Source organism: Gambusia affinis, linkage group LG23, assembly GCF_019740435.1.
Source record: "Gambusia affinis linkage group LG23, SWU_Gaff_1.0, whole genome shotgun sequence".
NCBI classification, from domain to species: Eukaryota; Metazoa; Chordata; class Actinopteri; order Cyprinodontiformes; family Poeciliidae; genus Gambusia; species Gambusia affinis.
Window position 1 is genome coordinate 240,764 of NC_057890.1, and position 17,965 is coordinate 258,728.

Sequence of the window (17,965 nt, forward strand, 5' to 3'; positions counted from 1 at the left end):
GTATGGCAGCCTTGCACCTGTTGCTACAATGTAACTCACCACTGTCAGTATACTAATGGGTGACTGACTTCATGTGTGAAGTGCTTTGGAGTCCTCTGACTTGATAAAGTGCTATACAAGTACAGGTCATTTTCCATAATAGCAGACTTTGGGTCAACTGGTGTCTCTCAGATTCTCTATGGGATTTAGGTCAGGCCAGTTTGCTAGTGTTACCATGGTTATTAAAATAGGTATTTGTATGTTTGACAAAGACATGTTGGAAAATGAAATTATCATTGTGGTTTGGATTCTGTGACAGTTGTCAAGCACCCTAAAAGCTGGTTGCTTGAACCAGTTGCTTGATAAATGTAAAGTCAGCATTGCTATATAACATTTCTGAATTAAAATCCTTTATTGCCATGAAGTGCGGTGTGAGGTGGTGAGGCAGACGCTGAGGATCCAGGTAGATGTGACAAAATGATGATTTATTGTATAGAATAGTCCACAAACGTCCAACAACCAGGCAGCACGGCAGAGCAGAAAGCCAGGGCTCAGCCCCAGTAGCGACTGGAGGCAACGAATGGACAAACGACACTTATTAGATGCATAGACAAGGACCCAACGAGGAGCTAAGGACACAGTGGGGTTAAATACACAGAGGGTAATCATGGAAACGAGACACACCTGGGAAACAATCAAGGGGAGACAGGACAAGACGGAGACTCAGACACACAGGAAACTCAAAATAAACACAGAAAAACACGGAACATGACATTCATTATTTCTCTGATTATTAGGAATCGTGGAAATGTTTTGATAATTAATAATCAAAAATTTGTTTCTGAACAAAGTTTTGAAGTCTCCTTAACTGTGAGCCAAAAATCATGAGAAACTGATTGATATCACTCCGTGTGGAATGAATACAAGTGATATTTGAGTTTCACTTCTTGAGATGAATTCATGAAACATGTGAACTTCTTCATTGTCCTCAATTTTCTCTTAAATGCAGCTTTGTACTCCACAACAGAAGATGACTCAGGGAGCAGTCCAACAGTTTAAAATTCAAATTCCAGCACAGCCAGTTTAGTGAAGAGTTGTCTGTCTGGTGTGTCTCCTGCAGTCAACATGTCCCTGCTGCATGCTGGGTAGGCGTGTTTCTGTAGTCTACAGACAGCAGTTTGGACGTGTGAACATGCATCTATGTTCCAGTTTGTGCATAATGTGTGTGATGTGAGCACACCACTGAGCTTATAGTGTCTTCACCAGTAAGCTCGTCCTCTGTGTGAGTGTGGTCCTGTCTTGGTTCTGAGCTGTGCTGTTTAACTGTCAACAGGCAGTGCCACCCAGCCCACTTAAAGAGGGCACCAGGGTGCCCGCTCGCCCGCCCCTCCCTCAGTGCTATGACTCAGAGTGCATCCCTCACACACTCCCCCACCACTCACAACCTGGCAGCCGACCCCTCCACGCTCACCGCCCTGAAGAGCGCAAGGCCAGCTCCAGGAATGGAGCACACAGCGTAAGACCTGTTTAAAGTCTCCATGCTCCACTCCACCCTCCACCGTCCCTTCATCCTCCGTCATCAATGAACACACAGAGCCACTTCATCTGACCTCATTTTCAGCCTCACCATCAAATATTTACAGAATGAGAAGTTCCTCCCAGTAACTTACCCACCTCCATCCGCCCTACGTTTCTACACCATCCGCCTCATGATATTCATCCCATCATGGTTCATCCTGTGTTTCATCATTGTAGTCAGATTTTTCCTGTTGTGTCTGTCCTTCACTTTACCTTTGGACTTTAAAACATCGTGTTGTCCTCCAGTAAACCTTCTGATCTGTTTTGCAGCTAAGTGGCTGCAAATATACATCTGATACATCTCTATTATTAGTTATAATAATAGAGATGTATCAGACTCTTTAATATAAATTTTTGCTCTGTGACCTTTATACAGGAGAGTGTGTGTATCTTTTTGCAAAAATATTCATACCCCTAAACTTTTCTATATTTTATCAAACACAACTTGGAGCTTCATTGTGAAGTGCAAGTGATTCTTAATATTTTCAGTTTTTTTGAATTAAATTTCATTCAATAAAATTTGTGGCTTTGAATGTGACTTTGAATATACTCCATTTCACACTGATACCTCTGGACAAACTTTGGTGCTACTAATCCATCTCTGATGTTCAGAGATTGATTCTCTGAACATCTTCCAAAGGTCTGATCCCTCCACCAACTGGACATGGAGAGTGGATGGACAAAATCACTGATGTCAGGATTGACCCACATGAGATAGACAATGAATACATGTCAGATGAAGTGGACAAGCTACCTTTGATCTCCTTCTATGACATAGTTCACGACTTAGGAAACATGAAGAATGGATACTCCACGGAGGAGCTTCATGACCTGAAATCCATGGACACATATAATCATTGTTTAAATGGATTTATAATGGACGTACAAACCTTCCAGGTGAATAACAAGGTTCTGGTGACTGGTAGAGTAAGTACTCTATGTGTGAGATGACCTGATGTGTATAAAAAGACTAGAGCCAGGACACCATGACATCAGCAAAGGGACTTCTGTATCCTCTTCATTCAGAAAATACAATTTATCCCTTCTTCCCAGACTGTCTGCTAACATGTGGGAACCTACAGAGACTCCAAGCTGAGGTAAGCTAGTCATCCTTAGAACCTCAGCACATAGTGTTTGTGTACTCAGTCAGGAACAGAAATCCATTGTACACTAGGAAGGATTGTAGTGACAGTTGTAGGTGTTTGTCTTACAATCGGTGGGTTTCCAGTTCTCCATCTCTGCTGTTGCCTCTGCTGTTGTATCCTTTGGGCAAGATCCCCACCTGTCTGCCAGTGGGGGTCGCAGGGCCTGGTGGCACCAGTGCATAGGAGCAACCAGTAGCTTACCACCATCAGAATGGGAATGTGTGAGAGAATGACTGAATGTAGTGTCAAGTATTTTGGGGTCCTATGGACTTCGTAAATGGTACAGGCCTCTTACCATTTACTCTGGATCTGAAAATTGAGAAAATGCTAAAAACTTCCGCCGGGTATGAATATTTTTCTTCAAGCTCTACTGACTGTGTATTCTAACCATGGATCACTTCACATTGCTCTCATAGCAAGCTCCAGACTACCGGCTGTATAAGAGCGAGCCTGAACTCACAACTGTGAAGGAGGAAGGAGACGAGGCCAATGGTGATGATAAGGACAAGACTGAGATGTCTACTGAAAGTAAAGACACCCCACCATCCAAAGGTACATACAGACTTTGTGTTTACTGACTAACAGGAGGATAATGATATTCTAGCTACAGTGAGGTTTCTTCTTGTGATATTGTGAGAAAATGTGATGCATCAGATAAACTGGTTTAAATTGTAAATTTTGGAGAAATGGACTTTTATGCCAAGAACGCAGTGCACCCAGGCTGGAGGTGGTTAACCCTTCACTATTTCCTTATAAAATTAAAGAATGTACACTATATATTGGCAAAAGTATTTGCTCACCCATTCAAATGATGAGAATCGGGAGTTCCAATCACTTCCATTGCCACAGGTGCATAAAATTAAATATCTTAGCATGCAGACTGTGTTTGTGAAAGAACAGAGCTGAGTGAATTCCTGCATGGAACTGTAATAGGATGCCACCTGTCAAGCAAATCCAGTTACGAGATTTCCTCACTCCTAAATATTCCACAGTCCACTGTCAGCTGTATCATAATAAGATGGGAGTGTTTGGGAACGACAGCAACTCAGCCAACAAATTGTAGGACACATAAACTGATGGTGCAGGGTCATCGGATGCACACAGTGTGAAATGTAAAGTTTGGGATTATGGTGTAGGGTAGGTTTTCAGGAGCTGGGTTTGGCCCCTTAGTTCCAGTGAAAAGAACTCTGAATGCTTCAGCATACCAAGACATTTTGGATAATTCCTTATTCCCAACTTTGTGGGAACAATTTGGAGCTGGGCCCTTACTGGGCCTTAATATGAGTTGTGCACCAGAGCAGAAAGCAAGGTCCATAAAGACGGATGGCAGAGTCTGGTGAAGAAAACCGGCGAGTGACCGAGAGTCACTGCGTGTAACGGAAACCCTGTAAATTCTAGACACTAACAGGAACCATAGAATTGCACAAAAATCCGTGAGGGACGGCGGAGTCCCTGCTCGACATTCCATGAAAGAGGTGTATGGAGCCTGGTGCCGGAAGCCCTTTGAAAGGCTGTAAACATGGTTTTAAACTGTGTGAGTGGGAATAAAAATAACAATAAGTATTTTGTTCCATAAAACACAGTAGGAGTGTAACAGGTAAACCTTTTATGGATGCAAACTCCACTAAAAACCAACCTGTTTAGGATTGCATTTAAAACGTAATCAACTACAAATTTACTGATGGAACTTGACTCATTGTCGTGTTTTGATTATTGATTCTATGTTGCATTGTGTTTCTGTGTCTGATATGATGCAAAGCACTTTGAAATACCTTGCTGCTGAAATGTGCTATACAAATAAAATTTGATTGATTGATTGATTGATGTGGATGAACTTGACTGACTTGCACAGAGTCCTGACCTCAGTCTTATGGAACACCTTTGAGAATGAATTAGAGCTGAGACAGATGCAGGCCTTCTTCCCCAGCATCAGTATTTGACCTCTCAAATGCACTTCTGGAAGAATGGTCCAAAATCCCACAGTATACCCATAAATATATAGCCATCCCAGAAGAGTAGAAGCTGAAGAAGTAGAGGATGGACCTAAGTCATATGGATAGGAATGTGATGTCACTTAAGCACATATGTGAGTTGAGGCAAGTGAGCCAATACCTTTGGCAATATAGTGCATTTTAAAGCAAAAATCTGAAAATGATATATTTTAGTTTCTTTGTGTTTTCACACTAATGTATACAGATCACTGAGTGGCCCTGTTAATGCCAATCTTGACTTTTGCCCTGCATGGTTTGTTCTTGAATGTTTACCTTTTCTAATATTAAAGAGCCTATTGGTGTTTTCATATCTCTAATTCAGTTCTATTTGGGAGTAAAGTTGCAACATTTGTTACATTTTCAACTACTTCAGTTCTCTTTCGCTCTTCACTGTGTCACATAATCCAAATCCTTTGGAAAACCTGTTCCTCCCGGGCCTCTGGTGGGAGGAACCAGAACTAGAACCTAGAACTACTGAAGAAAACAACACAAAAACTTCTAAACAAGACACTAAGAAAACTTTGACCTGGTGACCTTTGATCAGACTGTTTTCCAAGCATTCCAAAATGTCACTTTGTATGGTCAGATATAACACATATTTGTTAAAATTGTCACTTTATAGACAGAAAAATTTATAATTATAATTATAATCTGTGAAAATATCAAACTTCTCCAACTCTTCTCTGAGCTGCTATTGCTCTCTGAAGAAATGCACCACTGCTGACCAAAATCAACCAATCAGAGCCAGGAGGAGGGTCTTGGCGCCATCAGTCATGCTCATGTACACACAGGTAAATGGTGGAGAAAGAATTTACCATGGTAAATTGCAATCAGTGGGTTCCCGCTCCATCTTCTGTCGTTGTGTGCTTGGGCAAGACACTTCTCCCACTTTGCCTGATGGTGGTGGTCAGAGAGTCCAGTATTACAGTCTTGGTCCAGACTGCCCCAGAGCAGCTGTGGCTATCAGCGTGTGAATATGTGTGAATGGGTGAATGTAGTCTGAAGTGCTTTGGAGTCCAGTGAGCTTGATAAAGCAAGTACAAGCCATTTATCATGATGGACAGCACTAAGACCCTCCCCCTGGCTCTGATTGATTATCTGTCTCATTCCATTCTGTCACAGCATAGTGACGCTTTTACCAAATATGTAAGAAAAATGTGTAAAAATTGAATACTACAGGTTTACAGTGTAGTTAATATAGCATGAATAATGATGACAAAGATATGAGGAATAGTGAAAGGTCTGAATATGTACCAATTTAAACTGAGGAGTATAGTTATCTTTTATGCTGCAGTGCACCTAATCAGTATTCTTTAGGTGTTCTGTATACAATTTATAAACATTTAATGCACATTCACTAGATGAGCCCTTGAACCTAAGTAATGGTATTTATTCTGGTGATTTCCTTTAACAGGCAATATTATTTGTTTTCCAATCAAGAAACTTTTACCTTCAGTTGTTGTAAAAATACTGGAAATTTTTATAAGAAATTAAAAAAGTCAAGGGGAAAAAGTCCAGAATGTGCTGGAAGTGACAACATTTTTCGAGCTGTGGAGTTGCACAGGAAGACAATGGCTGGGCTAGGTTGCCACAGCACATTAAACGATTTCTCAAACACACATGAAAGGACCAAAACACTCCAGATATGTTTTTGATAAACTTTACACATAACATTGTGTAAAGCTAAAAATAAGTTGATTTTACATAATACTTCTTTTTCATGTCTCTTTTCTTTTCCATCTCTTTATTTTCTTGTCTTTGTAGCATAGTTCAGTGCTTTAGCGAGCAAAATGCAGTGAAGCTGCTTCATTTTGTGGCAAAGGGTAAGTGACATGTTTTTTTTCCTTTACAGTGCCCCCCTACCCAGTGGGCATTGTTGCTCCCAGGACTAAATCTCCCATGAGCCCCCCTGAGTCTTCCACTATCGCCTCCTATGTCACCCTGAGGAAAACCAAAAAACCTGAATCTAGATGTGTAAGTGTCAACATCAACTTCTTCTGCATCAACAGAGACACCAAACCCTCAATTATAAAAAGAAGCCATACTATTTCACTCATGGGGCAGACCTATGGTCCCCTGCAGCAGTGTGTGTCAGAAGAGTGACTCACCAGTTAGAGAGTAAGTTTTTTAAGGGTTTTCACAGATTCAATTAAATGTATTTATATAATACCACTTCACAACAAATCCCATCTCAAGGCACTTTACAAAAAATGTAAACTCAATCCAATCTGACAGATTTCAAGTTACTAACTTTGACATTCCAATTCAATTTTAGTAATCAAACAATACAGTCAAGATCAATTTATCATTCAAATTAGATAAAAAGTTTTCTTTCTAAGTTAACTTAGCAGAATGCATATACTGACTTGGAATATTCATTCTTCCTGGACAGACATGTAGCAGCAGTGGACTGTTGTGACACAGTGTCATTGACTATGCAACCTGACGTCATGAATGCTCATGAGTGACAGTGAAGAAAAAAACTCCCCTTAAAAGGGAGCCATGATTAGTTGAACATCCATCCATCCATTTTCTGAACACCCTTTGTCCCTAATGGGGTCGGGAGGGTTGCTGGTTCCTCTCCAGCTGCGTCCCGGGCGAGAAGCGGGGGTCACCCTGGACAGGTCACCAGTCTGTCGCAGGGCAACACAGAGACACACAAGACACACAACCATTCACACACACACTCACACCTAGGGAGAATTTAGAGAGACCAATTAACCTGACAGTCATGTTTTTGGACTGTGGGAGGAAGCCGGAGAACCCGGAGAGAACCCACCATGCACAGGGAGAACACGCAAACTCCATGCAGAAAGACCCCGGGCCGGGAATCGAACCCAGGACCTTCTTGCTGCAAGGCAACAGCTCTACCAACTGCGCCACTGTGCAGCTTAGTTGAACATGTTGACCTAAATATGTTGTAATATTCCCATTGACTAAAAAAAATTTGTGATACATATAAACTCATGATTATTTCAAAAATTGGATATATATTCTATTTTTCACTCCATGGAGGTCACTTTTTGTTGTTTTCTTTTGTTGAAGATGGTTTTTGTGGTTTGGTCCATTCTGTGCTGGAATCTACAGTGTAAACACAGGAAAGCTAACATTACCTGAGTTGTTGTTTATTATGTTGCTTTTGACTGGTGTAAATTTAGACAGTGCCACACTGTATAACTGTTGGCTGTAATAAAAAAAATAATGAGGTGAGTCTTCATTACTTTCCACGTGAAAAAAGAAGAGTGACACTTCCAAAGGATTCTTATTTGTCCCCTCAATATTTCTCTCCAGAAGACTTTGAGTCATTTCTACTAGCTAACAGGTGGTTGCTACCCTTGCAAGCTAAAGCCAAATGCCATTCAACAGTTTTTATCCCAAACGTACTTAAACCTGCTGCTGGCTAGCAAGTGGAAGACACTTGCTTTCCTGACAAGCACCGCAGCTTCTTCTATACCCCGCCTGCTTCATTTAACCAGAAGTGATTTTGTTGGAAACTTTAATGGTGACAATGCTTTGCAGCCTGTCTATCATGAGCGAGCAGTGAAAGTGCCCATTAGCCTCCATGAGCTTCTCCTTCCTCAGCACTCTGCAGTCAATCTGACAGTTGTCAGTTGAACACCAAACCTTCACTAATGCAACCAGAAGTCTGAACCAGAAGTGATCCGTGCCATCTTGGTAGGCAAGCAAAGCAAACAGAACCATGGCTTTGAACAATAAAAAGAAAGTATATTTACACTCTTGACCAATGTACAAGAGAAATATACATTAACAAAATTGATCCTGTTGGGATCGATACCTAAAATCCGGTTTGTGTCTAAACCACTAGTTCACAATGAATCAGAAGTGAAGGAAAAAATATATATAATTTTGGGAAAGAAATGATTGGTTAAATGATCAAGTTAACCTTTTGGTTTGTAGTCTATTGATCAGTAAAGGATCTGATTTAGCATTTTAGAATATAACATCTTAAATGGAAACGTGTTTTGCAGTCAATCTTGACAACGAGTCGAGTTCTGTCAGGTGCTGGCTCTTGTTAAGATGATGTCACGTTCATGCAGTAAAACTCCTCGTCTTCCTGTTGAAACTGAAAGAAGGTTGATGCAGTGCATTGTGGGATTAATAGTTCTTATACCAGCCTTCTGTAGTTCAACCTTCATGGCTGGAAGCCCAACACATAGTCAGACTTTCATTCAATTTATTCAAAGTTCATAATTATCCATATACATTTAAAATTTCCTTCCATGTGTTCAAGATCCATTTCATTGAAATTACTATTCCTTATTTTCAAGGTTCATTGTAGTCTACATGCAGTGCTTTTCACACAGGTTACCAGAGCATTAAAGCACAACACTGAGTCTGGTCTTCCTCAGGATCGTCCAAGGAGTGCAGTGGATCAGATGGGATTTGGGGAGCGAGATTTCATCAGAACAAGGATGAGTGTTGAGGAGCAGCTGGAGAGAATGAGGAGAAACCAGGAGGCGTCTTCACTCCGAGAGAAGAGAAGAGAAACACTGTCGCACTCATCTTCTTTCAACAAAGACAACCCCCTCCTCCACTTGCAGGTGATTCTGCATACAAATACAGGGATTTAGCTGCAGGCATGTAAGTCTGCAGCAGAATGCCTTTGGCTAAATACTTGTATTCATGTTTATCTTTTCATCAAAACCTGACAACTATGTTGTATCTGAAAGTTGATTCAAGTGAGTATACCACAGGATATTTGCAGCCATTCATAGTATCTGTGTTTGTGTGGGTGTCAGCGTCGGATGCAGACAGAAGTGGCCTGTTTGAACTCTGTGGAGCTTGAGACAGCGTTGCTGCAACTAAAGGTTGCTCATAAGGAACAGACTGAAGCAACATCAGGAGCTAACACTGTAGATGGGCCACCAATCTCACCACAGGTTCGTCTCACACTCCACTTCCATGTTGTGCTCTAAGATAAATGCCACATTTCAAATGATGGAGACATTTCCAGTCAGTTTGTTTTTTGTTTTTTTCAATGTGATACCGATATCACAGTTTTGAGTACTGGCCAATATCGATATTGACTCAATGTGAGTCACACCAGAGGTGTGACTCACGCTAGACTAGTCCTTTTGATTAATCTAGTAGTTTTGACTTTTGTAGTTATTAGTCATATTCTATTTTTATTTGTATCATTTTTAAGCCTCCTGCAGTCTTAGTGCAACGTTGAGATGGAAAATGACAGATGGCACAGTCAGACGACGGGGTAGCGATGGGGATACACAAAAAAACTCTTAGAAATGCACATGGAAGTCAGTGCAATGCCTCCGGACCACAGGGTAAAACACTCAGGGTTAATGATATAGATATAGGTTGTTCAGTGGTCTTTAGTTTTTATGCAATTGAATTAATATTCAACAAGTTGTACAGAAAATTGAGATCTCATCACACATAAAGTAGATGAGCACATCTAATTTTTGTCTCTGCAGTAACAAAAACTACTGACTGTGGCCCCAATAACTACATATAAACAAGGACATTAAACAACTGCATTTGAATCTGCACAGGAGTTGTGAACACACATCACCACAACTTCCTCTTGTCCGCCTCTGAAGGAGAAATCTGCTTTAGAGTTCAATTGGACCTAAAAAAATTCAACCTGGCCAGGACCGAGTCCATAGACATGGTCTCTGAGCCCGATCCAACCCAACTTTAATTAAAGGGCCGAGCCTGAAGTGAACCTGACAAATTTTAACTAAGATTTTGCTTCTTTTGTTTGTAGACCACCTTTTGAGTAAGCAGTGCTACTTCTCCTGTTTTTAGCTTTTGTTTAACATCTTTGAGCTCCATTTTGTCACATGTAACATCACTACTGCTGGAGCATAGCAGGACATGTAGCTTACACTGAGCTTGTTGCAGTCTAGTTAACTTCTGCACCTTACTTTCTTTCTTTCCTCATCTACTCTATTTAAACTTTTAATGGATTAACACAACAACATTCTCTGTAGTTTTCTTTGTTCTATATGTGCTGTGAGTTTCTTAAAAGCTCCCCTCTAGCCAATGTTCTGAATGCCCTTCTGAGCCAGACGTGCTCCAAAGCGTTCTGTCCATAACACGCTATCAGCTTCCAATGAATGAGATGCAACTAATTCAGTGTCAGAGATGATTTCCAGAAGGGGTGTTTTTTATTTTAATTTGCTGCTTTTAGTTGCCTCCAAAATGTATTCTGTGCAAAAAGTCAAAAATGTCTGCACCAAGTATGTAATCTGTCAAAATGACAGATGGGCTTGAGATTTTTTCATTATTTAAAGGGAAAAAAAGACAGTATTCAGTTAATGTGACCCATGAGTCATGTATATTTTCATTACTTATTTTGTAGTGTGAAATGTTAAAATAGGCTTGATTAAGTGATATTACAAAAACAGAAAACAGCAATGGGGATGATGGGTTTGTCTGGATAGAAGTGCTGGACGGACTCATGTTCTTCTATCTGCATGCCTATATTGAAAATATTATATGTAAGCCAATATAATCTGATACTCATTTTTTGGCTGATATCAGACTAATTTCCAATATCAATATCAGAGTGGGGCATCCCTAGTTACAACCATTATACTTTCCATTAAAAGTAGAGTCAAGATCAATCTTAGATGTAAAAATAGTTAAAGTTCATTTCAAAGTTACTTTCTTTCCACTGGCTTTTGCCCATTTTATTCATTTTAATATTTAACGTGATGTAATATATGATGCATTTTTACACAGGGAAACCATTTGTGGATTTCAGTATATGTAATGAGAAACTTTGTTCAAATTTGCAGGAAGTAAAGAGAACTGATCATGTGAAAGATTCCCAGCATGAAGAGGTGCAGCAGGAAAAGGCCACGAACCTGCTGATCAGAAACCAGCCACCAGCAGATGAGGTACAGTAAAGTTCTTGAAGATATTAGCAGACAAAACTGGTAAACACAGTTTAAGTGTTTATCAGAAGTTGGTCAAGAAAAAAAAGTTCTACCACTGGTAATATGAGTAGCTGGTCAGTAAACTGGCTTTATTAAAGGTCATAGGCTTAAATCCCAGGGGCTCGGGGGAAATTGTGCCCCCCACCCCCTCCCAAAAAAATCATTGAAGAAACGTTTGCATCTCAATAAAATCAACATGAAAATACAAAATAAACAAAAAAAAAAAAGAAATAAATCTGCCATTTATCCCAGAAAAAATTAAGAATGTGTTTTTAGGTTCTCCCCCATCATTATGAGAACAACAGTTCAGTCCAAAGTGTGGGAGGAGCAACAGGCTCCGTTAGAGCCGCTGAAGTGAGGAGTTAGCTGTTAGCTCTGGCTCTGCTGCACAAATAACAAGCCTCCAGTAAGTAAATACTTAAAGCAGGGGTCTCAAACTCAATTTACCCAGGGGGCCACTGGAGGTAGAGTCCGGGTGACGCTGAGCCGCATCGGGTTTTCCAAAAGAAAAGCTCTTACAAAAACATTCCAATGTTATCAAATGTCTTTTTTTTTTGTACTTAAAATAAGATGAAAAAATAAATAAATTAACAATTCATAAGAAAAAAAAAATCAATCAGTAATAAATAAATAAAATGAAAATAATAATAATACAGCAGATATAGAAACTAGAGAAATGTAATTATTAGAATTCAGATTCAAATGGCTGTATTAACAGTTCTTTAATCTTTAACTTTAATCTTTAACTTTCTGAACATGAATGGAACATTAAACATGAACTGTTATGAACATGGATTCTTCTGCCTACTTCTTACTGCTAGGGGTCTGGCAGCACTTCTTCTCACATAGCCGAGCCACATCTAGCTTAAGGGAGGAGGCAGTTGAAACACGAAGTAGGGTGAAAATGCTCGTCAGTAAGTTTGGACCTGTACTTGGACTTAACCACTTCAAGGTAGAGAAGAGCTTTTCGCACAAGTATGTGCTCCCAAAAAGAGACATGATTCGCTTGAACATTTGGGAAAGTTCAGGGAAGCTGGGTGGCAATTCTCTCAAAAATCACCCGACCTTGTCTGCTTTTCCACTCACCTCTTGAACTTGGCTTTGAGTTCAGAGTTGTACTGCAGATCAATGAGCTCCATTTGAAGCACAGGAGGGGCATCTTGCATATGAAAGGAGAAGGGGTCCGCAAAAATTTGAAATGTGGCTCTGTGTGTCTTGAAGTCTGCAAATCTATGATGAAATTCCTCCTGTAGCTTCAAAATGACATTTACTTCTCACCACTGAATGGTGTGCCTGCATCCATGAGTGCCTTGCATGCTGAGAAATGGCAAAGGTTTGTCTGTGAAAGCTGGGCTTTCCATAACAGAAGTTTCACAGAGAATGCTCTCATGTTCTCATAGGCAGCACTGACAAGTTGCCCCTGGCCTTGTAACTTCTTAGTACATTAAGTTCATGTATAATAACAAGAAAAGCTAAGTCCATGAGCCATTTGGGATCACTTAGCTTGGGAACAGCAACCCCATCTTTCTCCATGAAGGCTTTCACTTCCACTCTCAACTCAAAAAATCTCTTCAATATGTTTTTTCTGCTGAGCCAACGTACCTCGGTGAAGTAGAGCACATCCCCATATTCTGACTCCATTTCCTCTAAAAAAAAGCACAGAATCTTCTGTGCTTTAAGCTCCTGGATCTGGTTTGGTTGATGCATTTCACAACGACAGACATCACATTGTCAAACTTCAGGCATTTGCTGCAAAGGGCCTGCTGATGGATAATGCAGTGCAGAGCAATGGCCTCCTCCACACTGTCCTCGTCCAGTTTTTTTTTTAAGTTCCTCCCTGTCATTGATGGCGCTCCATCGGTTCTTATTCCATCAAACGTCTTCCATGGCAAACCGGCATTCTCACAGCTGGTGAAATATCTCCTGGTGGTGCTCTGGTCATGTATTGGAATTACTGTGAGCAACTCCTCTGTGACTTCAAAGTTGCCATCAACACCACGGACATAGATTGCGAGCTGGGTAGTGTCGAGGATGTCTGTGGTCTCATCAAGAGCAAGTGAGTTTACACTGAAATATTTTGCTTTCTCACACAGTTGATCATTTCACAGGTCAGAAATGCGCTCTGCCACGGTGTTGGCAGAAAGGCTGATGTTGCTAAACTGACCTTTCTTTTCTGGACAGACATATGCACTTTTTGACAAATTCACCTTCTGTGAATGGCTTTCCTGCTTTAGCAATCATCTCACTAACCACGTAGCTTGCTTCGACTGCTGCATCATTCTCTTTGGTTGCTTCCTTAAAGAAATCTTGTTGCCTCAGTAGACATGTTTTAAGATCAACAGCCCGGTTGGCTCCCTCATCTCCCTGGTATTTTGCATACTCCTCAGCATGTCTAGTTGTGTAATGACGTTTCAAATTGTATTGTTTGTGCACTGCAACTTTCTCTGTGTAAATAAGACACGTCGGGATGTCCCTGTGCTCAACAAAGAAATATTGCACTTCCCACTTTTCCTGAAATTGTCTGTGCTCATCACCAGCCTTTCTCTTCACTACAGGCTTTGAAAATGACGTGTTTGGGGTTGTAGTTGAAGTTTCAGTTCCAGTGTTTAGCTGATGCGTCTTTTTCGCTTCTTTTTCGGTCCCACTGAGCAGCAACTTCCAGGTCTAGACTGGACGCCGAACCGCGTGAAGGGGGAGCAGCCGCGGAAATTGCGCATGTGCCACGTGCAAATAATGACAAATAGAAAATGCACACAACTATGCTTATATTCACGAAACACCTGGCCAATGCCCCGCCCCCGAGAGCAATATACTCCACCGTGATTAGTAGGTTCGTTCAGCTCCGCACACAATACTGAAAAGTGCCAATCATATCAAACTAACATTAAACTTTTATGTTAAGGCCAGGGCCACAAACTAACATCCCGAGGGCCGCAGTTGGCCCGAGGGCCACGAGTTTGAGATTCCTGACTTAAAGCAAAAACATGTAACCTTTCACTGCTCAATAGAGTGAAACACATTAACAATAAATATCAGACTGGAGTTTGTTGTTCCATTACTTTGGCTGAATCATAATAAGCTGCCTCATTAGCAAAACTGCTTTCATAGACTTAAGCTTTTTTGTCAAAGTTAGCAAACATCTCATTCATATTTAGCTCTTTAACTTTTAATTAATTAGAAGAGTTTGAAACGGGAGGGAGAGGCTGAGCAAATAACCAACAGCTCTGTGTGGGAGCTAAGAACAGAAAAGAGAACAGATAGAAGAAACAGAAAGTTATGCCTTTATTTCTCACTGTCTTCAATGTAGAGCCTTTAAAGCCACAAAATAAAATCTGAATATTCTTCTATATAAACCTGGTACTTTAAATGTTATGTTTAATTTATAATACTCCCCAGATATTAATTTCTATGTACTTGTTGGTTCTCAGTCACCGAGAACATGACAAAACTAAAAAAGGCTTAAAAATAAAGCAACTTAACAAGTTATAATTTAAACAGCCCCTAACTTGTATTGGGAGCCATTTCCATAAATCAATGTTTATGAGGAATCTTATTAAGAGGAGTTACGCATTAAAGCTTTTTTATTTAGAACCTTAAATTTTTGTTATGGTGTAGCAGAGATTAGATCAGTCAGACTGAACAAAACTCATATAGAAGCAACATTTGAATTTTAGTTTTATTTCTCAATCGTTTGCTTATTGAGAAAAACACTTGATATGCATTCCTAGTCATTTTTGGTGCTCCAGCTTGAATGTGGTTTAAAAAGTTTTTAAACCACATTTTACATTACATTTCACTAGAACCTCTCCCACCCCCCCAAAATTGCTCTTAAGAAATGTTCCTGTTTATGGTCCCCCCCCCCCCAATAATGAGATTGGATTTCCACCCTTGTGTTTCCACTGCAGAAACTTTACTGTTGCTTGCATTGTGTCATTGACTTTGGGGAAATCCCTCAAACTGAGCATAGGGATGTGTAGTGAGAGTGGAAAGGAAAACTGCCATTTAACAGGAAGAAACTTTGAGCAGAACCAGAACCTGACTCAGTGAGCGGCCATCTGCCATGACCACGTGGATCGATCGATCCGATGGGTTGGTCGTTCGTTTGTTTTATTTAATGCTAGGAGCTCATCTGTGTTCCAGGACACATTAATAACAATCCTAACTAACCAAGTATGTGCCATTTGAAAAATTAGAGAAATGTTTCAGCTTTGAAAAGTTTCTTGTGTGAAGACTGATTTAAAGTTGCAGTATGTAACTTTTATTTAAAAATGTTTCTTTTTTACATCCATCCATCCATTCATTTTCTAACACACCTAATGCGGTCACATGGGCAGCTGGTGCCTATCTCCAGCGGTCAACGGCTGAGAGGCGGGGTCACCATGGACAGGTCACCATCACAGGACAGCACACAGAGACAAACAGAACAAACAACCATCAAGGAGAATTTAGAGAGATCAGTTAACTTGACAGTCATGTTTTTGGACTGTGGGAGGAAGCCGGAGATCCAGAGAGAATCCAACATGCACAGGATTGATTTTATTTGTCAAGAAGGTCCTGGATACAGGACCTTCTTGACAAATAAAATCCTGGATTCAGGACCTTCTTGACAAATAAAATCCTGGATTCAGGACCTTCTTGACAAATAAAATCCTGGATTCAGGACCTTCTTGACAAATAAAATCCTGGATTCAGGACCTTCTTGACAAATAAAATCCTGGATTCAGGACCTTCTTGCTGCAAGGCAGCAATGCTACCAACTGCATCTCTGTTTCTATACGTATTTGTTAAAAATGTCACTAAACTCCTGTGAGTGTAAAATGAGATTGATAATCAGTTAAAAAAGGAGCTCTTCTCTCTTTGTGGTCCTACTGCAATCTGCAAAATACAGGCTCGGCAGAAACTTCCCCCCACAGTTCAAAAACATGACTGTCAGGTTAATTGGTCTCTCTAAATTCTCCTTAGGTGTGAGTGTGTGTCCGTGAATAGTTGTGTGTCCTGTATGTCTCTGTGTTGCCCTGCGACAGACTGGTGACCTGTCCAGGGTGACCCCACCTCTCACCTGGAACGTAGCTGGAGAGGAACCAGCAACCCTTCCGACCCCTCTATCGATGGATGGATGGATGGATGGATGTTCAAACATGCTTCTGACATTTTATGTTACTGCCAGCCCCTTAATTTTCTTCTGAAAGTATTCTTTATTTACTTCAGCTGTGTGAGAGCCAGAGGGTGATCATTGTGGACCTCGGCACAGATCCAAAGCGTGTGGAGATCGTAAACTTTCAACCCTTTGAGGATGATGAGAGCAAAGGTCGAGATCTGAAGAGCTCTCCTACAAACACCTTAACTGAAAACAGGTCTGTGTGTGGAGAGTGTAAAATATTATAAACAGGATAATCATAGTTCTGTGGAAAGTGAGACCATGACAAATATCCCAAAACAAACTGAACTTGAATTTATTTTTGTTTAATACAGACAACTCAACAAAGCTAATGTCATCATGGTAGAATGACAGACATTATGAGCTATAATCAATACCACAGAGGTGGTGGCTCTGCATCGCATTTAGAGACTTTTTGAAATATACTACATGTTGAGCTTTTATGAATGTGATGTGTTTTGCTTCTGCTCAATGCAGTTTTCAGCCATCAAGCCCTGAGCCTAAGGAACAGGAAACAGAGGAGAGCCTAACTCCAAGCCAGGAGGAGCAGCTTGATTCATGCAAACAGCTGCCTGGAGACAGCAAGACGCACAACAGCAACATGTTGTCTGGTAAGAAAAATTCTTTGCTTACATTTATCCAAAGACAAATTCCTTCAGATAAGATAAAATAAAATGCCAGTCTCATCAGATCAAATTAACATTTCCATTTGTTATTAAAATATTATTTAAGTTTACAATGTATGATGAAGCTGCTGCCTATTAATGTTAAACTGACACATTAAATTCTTTTCTTTTTCTCAGAAGTTTACTTGAACTAAATTTGATAGGTTTTGCTCCTCAAAGGTCTTAATTTTGTATTAGCTGTACCAGCTCATGTTATATTTTTACTCATTAATGGATACGATTTCAAATGTAACTGACTAACTTTACGCAAACAAATTCAAGAAATAGTTTGGGTTTTGTAAGGTTAGATTAGATTAGACAAGTTGTGATTACAGCAATAAATGTACATGTAACTAATTACTTTCCATAATATATATTTTCTCCACATTGTGAAGGGCTTCTACTTTCTGTGTTATCCATACAGCAACCTTACAGTACAGTAAAATATTATGATTTTATTTGTTTTGGTTCACACAATGAGCCACTGACTGTTTTTGTTATAGTATGGGCACAAATTTAAAACTAC

The 17,965-nt window shown here is 40.2% G+C and overlaps 1 protein-coding gene across 16 annotated transcripts in view; it reads left to right on the plus strand.

Annotated features, from left to right (window-relative positions):
- The window catches only part of LOC122826053 (pleckstrin homology domain-containing family A member 5-like), a 142,848-nt gene that overhangs the window by 120,395 nt on the left and 4,488 nt on the right, over positions 1–17,965 (plus strand). For 10 of the 16 annotated variants that reach the window (XM_044107532.1, XM_044107534.1, XM_044107535.1 and 7 more), the window contains 8 exons: positions 1,313–1,495; positions 3,119–3,254; positions 6,546–6,667; positions 9,064–9,255; positions 9,454–9,594; positions 11,476–11,577; positions 16,825–16,970; positions 17,252–17,385. In XM_044107532.1, coding sequence (XP_043963467.1) covers positions 1,313–1,495; positions 3,119–3,254; positions 6,546–6,667; positions 9,064–9,255; positions 9,454–9,594; positions 11,476–11,577; positions 16,825–16,970; positions 17,252–17,385 — 1,156 coding nt within the window. The other 6 variants (XM_044107536.1, XM_044107549.1, XR_006369727.1 and 3 more) reach the window with 5 other exon arrangements.